Source organism: Spinacia oleracea, chromosome 3 (genome assembly GCF_020520425.1).
Source record: "Spinacia oleracea cultivar Varoflay chromosome 3, BTI_SOV_V1, whole genome shotgun sequence".
Classification (NCBI taxonomy): domain Eukaryota; kingdom Viridiplantae; phylum Streptophyta; class Magnoliopsida; order Caryophyllales; family Amaranthaceae; genus Spinacia; species Spinacia oleracea.
The window spans coordinates 9,427,395-9,432,904 of record NC_079489.1 but is presented as its reverse complement, the minus strand read 5'-3'; the positions used below and the strand labels follow the sequence as shown (position 1 = coordinate 9,432,904).

Below are 5,510 nucleotides of genomic sequence, written 5' to 3'. Positions count from 1 at the left end.
ATCCTACATTTTTCTCTTTATATAAAATATAGTGTACGTCAATATCGATATCTAACCAAACCTCTCAAAAAAATATGAATATTAATATGTTTTTAATACTTTTTCAATAAGTGACTTTGAGTAAAATACATAGTAAAAATAGTTGTTGGTTCATAACCTAACTCAAATTTATTATTATGCCGTATTACTATCATTTTTCTTGTTTTTTATGACGTGACAAGAAAATGTTATTCCAGGTGATGTCTTTTATAATCGGTATAATTTTGTCATAAATGTGAATGCTCTGAAAATAATGTCTAATAGCCTAACCAACATAAGTTGGTGGAGTTGGTAGAGACAGGGTCGATCCCCATCAACGAATGCTTGAGACGTTGAGAGTGTTTCAAGTTAAGACATGCATAGCTGAATTGGTTATACCTAATTCATACCCTCTAATTATTTCAAAAATAATAGTGAAAAAAAAAGGGAAAATAAAAAGCTCTATCCAGTGCCCAGTGGCTTACACGGCTCGCTACAATACACTACACCTGAGCTCACCTGACCGGCTGATTCTTCCTCTGGAACTTCGAAAATGGCGATTTCACTTGCTTCTGCTGCGATTTCTGGTAACCTCTCTCTCTCTCATTCTCTCTCTCCTCCAATCTCTACTTTAAGCTTGAAGTTTGTGCTCTGAATTCATATTGCGCTGCAACTTACGGGCGGAAATTTTGAGGTTATTCGAAAATATGAAACGTCGAACTAAAAATCAGAGGATGATGTTTTGATAGGAATTTAAAATCATTCTTATTGTGTTAGCGTTCTTACTACTGATTTAATGATACTGGATTAATCGTGTTCATGGCTTGAAATTTTGATTTGCACCTGAAGTGAGTGATTTTTTCTTGATTTTTTGTAATGATCTTAGAAATTAGGGTATGTGTAATGGAAATGGAATTAGTTCAGATCCGATTATCTTATTATTGACTTGCAGTATTGTAATTTGCGCATATTAAACTCGAAGTGTGTTCATGTGTTCAATTTGCTGGTATTTGTCGTTGTGGATCTGCAGTGTAAAGTTATTAATCCCTGCGCCTGGAAATAATAGTCACACACACTACAATATTAAAAAATGTCCGCAAACGGTTTCGATTGATTTTCATAAATTTTTCATTATATCCTTACTAAGATTGAGTGATGCGGATTGTGCCATATGTATAAGTATGAGGGGTTGTGGGACAGTGTGACTGTTATAAATTGTGCCAAAGGAGTTGTGTGTTTGATGTATGAGTTTTATGTCAGTTTTTATGAATACCATGTTCCCAAATTAGTTAAAGATTTTTAAAATGATGTGCATGCTGCTATGTTGTTAACGCGAATTTTAGATATTACCAATGGATAGTTGGATTTCGATTTGTCCAGGAAATAAGTATGAAGTGTTATTGTCAATTTACTCCTAATGTCCTTCAACTGTGAAGTGTTTGGTACGAGACACTTCATATTAGACTATCTTTCACTCTTGGAGTCTTGGTGCTACTTGTTAATAATTGTTGTGGTATGCTACTTGTTTCATTCCTGTAAACTTTTCATCACACAAGCTCATGTTATGCCATCTACTTTGTCCATTACAAAGGTGGATCTAATCTCAAGACTTGCGAGCTTCCATTCTCAAAATGCACCTCTTTAGGGAATATATCAATAAGTGCAATGCCAACAAAGTCGAAGCGATTGGAAATGCACCATAAGTTTGCTGTTCGTGCTCAGTACAGGTTATATTCCTGACATTTCCATTGTTGCCTGTTAGTTGTGTCTTCTTCACCTCTTCCCTAGAAAATGAAAAGAAAATAGGTACAACATAGTCGAGAAGATAATACAGGAGGAACTTTGCAGCTGTATTCTTCGTAACTATGGTTCCAGTTCCTTGTTTAATAATAATTATATGCGTGGAGATATTTGTTTTAAGTCGGAAACCATTCCTGTATTGACTTTTATATTCCCTTTATTTCTAATTAAAAGCAACCTTTACTTTGTTTAAGTATCTGTTCGACTTATAATTTAAAATTTTCATTGTTAGTTTTTTTTCTTCGTTTTTTTAAAATACTTTCAGAAGACTGTTTCTTCATAGTTTGACAAGGCTTATCAGCAGAAGTGAAATTTGTCAGTTTTTTGAAACAGAAGTGTATTAGGTGTTTTGATCTGTTGCCTTGCTCAGAGATTTATTAACTAATTCACCATATACGCTAGTATTAGTTTGGGTAGAATAACGATAACTGATTAGGTGGTTTCCCTTCCCCCTTTTTCATTGGCAATGAAGGTGAACTTTTATTTTTGTGTCCTTACTCTGTTCACTTAATTATGCACAGCAGTGACGAAAGAGGTGGAGGAGGTGGTGATTTCGTTGCTGGTTTTCTTCTAGGTAGTGCAGTTTGTGGAACCCTAGCATATATATTTGCTCCTCAGGTGATTTGGCTTTCCCACTCAAGGTTTTACTGCTTAACTCTTTAATCTCCTCCTGAGAGTTGCTTGGAGATATTTGTATGTTATGGGAACTGCAGTTGAATGCTTGATCTAACCGATGAATTTTAGCACTCAATGTGATCTTTGAACTAAAACATGTAGGAACTGTGTATGGTTATTACTTTAATGTGTAAGGAATTAGTTGTTACTTCTTATAAGTGTTGGTATCTTCCTATTATTGTGTGTGCAAATTTATCTTGTTTAGTCATGCAACGCTAAACTCAATACTGTATCCCTTTTTCTTTTCTGTATGAAAATCTTTTAAGGTTTACTCACCTAGTCACCAGTTCAAGAATCCAGAAACGAGAGGATGAAAGAAAAGACAGTAACTCATACAGGATGTCCTTTTATTTCTTCTACAATTAATACTTATTGAATGGTGAAAACGGTGATAGAACAAGAGTAATTTGGGAAAAGAACCTTAAACTATTTCACTGGTTGCTAAAATTGTCCTCAGTTATGAATAAATTAAAATTCTGTGAAACATGTTTCAGAACTATGTTAGACTTGATTAGTACTGTCTGTCACGAACATGAGTACATCTGTTGCTAGACTCATTTATTGAATGAAATAATGCATGTTATTGTTCCCAAATGAAGAGTCAAATGTCGATATCCGTGTGGAAGTGTTGAATATCCGACAAGGGTGCTTTTAGTTTTGATTGACGTACTTTTAGAATGGAGAGTATGCACATGTTTCACATTGATAAGACTTGAAGAAATCAAAGAAATTTTGAGAATTGGTAAGATTTGTATTTCAATCAATTCTGTACCAGCTCTATTTAATCTCCCATATTTGTGATTGTTTTATGGTGCTTTTGATTATTCCTTTGGTAGACTAGTATAAGGATGCAGATACTTGGACTTTCATTGCTTCTTTAAGCGTATGCTGCTTATTGGTTGGTTTTGTCGGGGTAGTTGCAGCTGCATGCCTTAATTAGTTAATATACCGTGTTAGAAAAATGATATGATTTTTCTCATGTTGAAAAAATGATGAAGAGAATAATGGTCTTACCCTCCTTTGTGCTATCAGATCAGAAGATCTCTGCTGAATGAAGATGAATATGGTTTCCGGAAGGCTAGGCGACCAATGTATCACGATGATGAGGGCCTGGAGGTACGTGTCTCACTTTGTAGGGTAGACATACCACCACTTGAGGTATTTTTAGCTAACATAGACAAATACTGAAAACTCCCTCTTTTTTTGTTTTGGAAAAAGCAGAAGACTAGACAAACCCTGAATACCAAATTGAGCCAACTGAATGCTGCAATTGACAATGTATCCGCTCGTCTACGGGGTGGAAACAATACTGCTGCAGTGCCTGCTGAGTCTGATTCAGAAGTAGAAGCTACAATGTGAAATATGGTCATTTTTAACATATGATGCTTTTGCTGAGCTTTGGTGACACTGCAACCATGATTTGCTGTTATCACTTATCAGTCTTGCTGAACCATATTGATACCAACCTTATGTTTCTTCTTTTCTTTTCATGGTATTTGTGAATACATTTCTCTTGAATAGTCTATGGATCTATGATATACAGAAGTATGGTTTATTGGTTAAAAACTTGTGATTCAAGCTATAAAAGGAGATATTTTTGGCATTTAGAGAATATAATGTAGCCGTCTTGAGCCGTGTGAATGTGTGATCCCCTTGCGACACAATTTTGAAGTTCGAGGAATTCGGGGAAATGGAGATCGAACCTCGAACTTCATGGTTGAGCTTATGCTATAATTTTTACTTTTCAATTGTTTTTTCGGTCCTTTTACGGTGTGAGATTTGAGGACATTGCCAATAATGTTTTCCTTAAAAAACTACTTTTATGAGGTCCTTTTTTTTTACTTGTACCGTTTGGGTAGATATTAATGGTAAATACAAAGGGTAAAAAGGTTATTTAGTGTGTGATTGTGTGAATGCCAAAGCATGTGAACGTATATCATAAACGAGAATGGTGCAACTAATATGCAACTTTTTTTTTTGAAAACAAAGGGAAATGATGCAAGTAAAAAAATCGAAGGGAATACTTTAGTAGGCTTTTGAGGTTGGAGGAAAGCGGTTGGGTGAACGTAATTAGAGCAGTTGGAGGAAAGCGGTTGGGTGAACGTAATTAGAGCAACTCGAAGGGTAGCTGTTAGACTTGTTAAAAATCGACCCGACTTGAAAACCGACTCGACCCGAAAATGTTGGGTCTTGAACCAGATTTTGTGATCGGTAACCCGATTTTATCCGAACCCGAGCTATCCGAAAAGTAATGGGTGAAAACCTGACGGAATTCATTTTGGACCCAACCGATTGAAAATCATTGTATTTATAGTAATAAATGAGATTATGAAAAAAATTTAGCATAATAAACACGTTGTTTTAACTATTTTTGTGTGTAATTTGATTTTAATTTGAATTATACGCAATTTTATGGTTGACTAAATATAAACTTGGGTAGGAAATTTTGTTAATTTGTGCCCATATTTTATATATTTATCACCTAAATTAATGAAAATATAATGCACGTTTATGATCTAGTGCTTCACAAAGATTTTCACTGAGTTATGATCGAAAAGAAAATTAATTTCGTCGTTTTTTTAAAGAACAGGCCAATCAGTTGTTTTAAAGACTAAAAACTGCAATATTTTAGTCAAATTCGAACAAATGATCATCAAATGGAAGAAGAGAATGAAAACAAATAATAAGTGGTGATAAATGAAGTTCACCTGTTTTCTAATCATTGAATTAAATGTATTAGCTCTAAGAGAATTTATAAAATTGGAAATTAACTTGTGAGAAGAACTTCTCCTCGTGATCATCATCAACTATTAATAATAATCTCATACCTCACTTGACACTCTTAACCGAGCTTGTTTAACTAAACTCATGTCAACCTTTTATTAGTTAGTTAAAATACAGGGTTGATATTGAAGTGAACAGTATCGAAAGCGCTTTGTTTGCAAGGTGGCTTCGTGACAACTGTAGGTGATCGGGACAACGTGTATTAACGGTGAAATTGATCTTGGATTCCGAAT

The 5,510-nt window shown here is 34.6% G+C and overlaps 1 protein-coding gene across 2 annotated transcripts; it reads left to right on the top strand.

Annotated features, from left to right (window-relative positions):
* The first annotated feature begins 446 nt into the window (after window positions 1–446).
* On the top strand, window positions 447–4,096 carry LOC110793105 (uncharacterized). 2 transcript variants are annotated; one of them, XM_021997940.2, is made up of 5 exons: window positions 447–605; window positions 1,610–1,745; window positions 2,343–2,436; window positions 3,526–3,609; window positions 3,715–4,096. In XM_021997940.2, the coding sequence occupies exons 1-5, from the start codon at window positions 572–574 to the stop codon at window positions 3,850–3,852; spliced, it is 486 nt and encodes a 161-aa protein (XP_021853632.1). In that variant the 5' UTR covers window positions 447–571; the 3' UTR covers window positions 3,853–4,096. The 2 variants fall into 2 exon arrangements, with proteins under 2 accessions (XP_021853632.1, XP_021853631.1); XM_021997939.2 differs by having other exon boundaries at window positions 2,340–2,436.
* The last annotated feature ends 1,414 nt before the right edge of the window (window positions 4,097–5,510 follow it).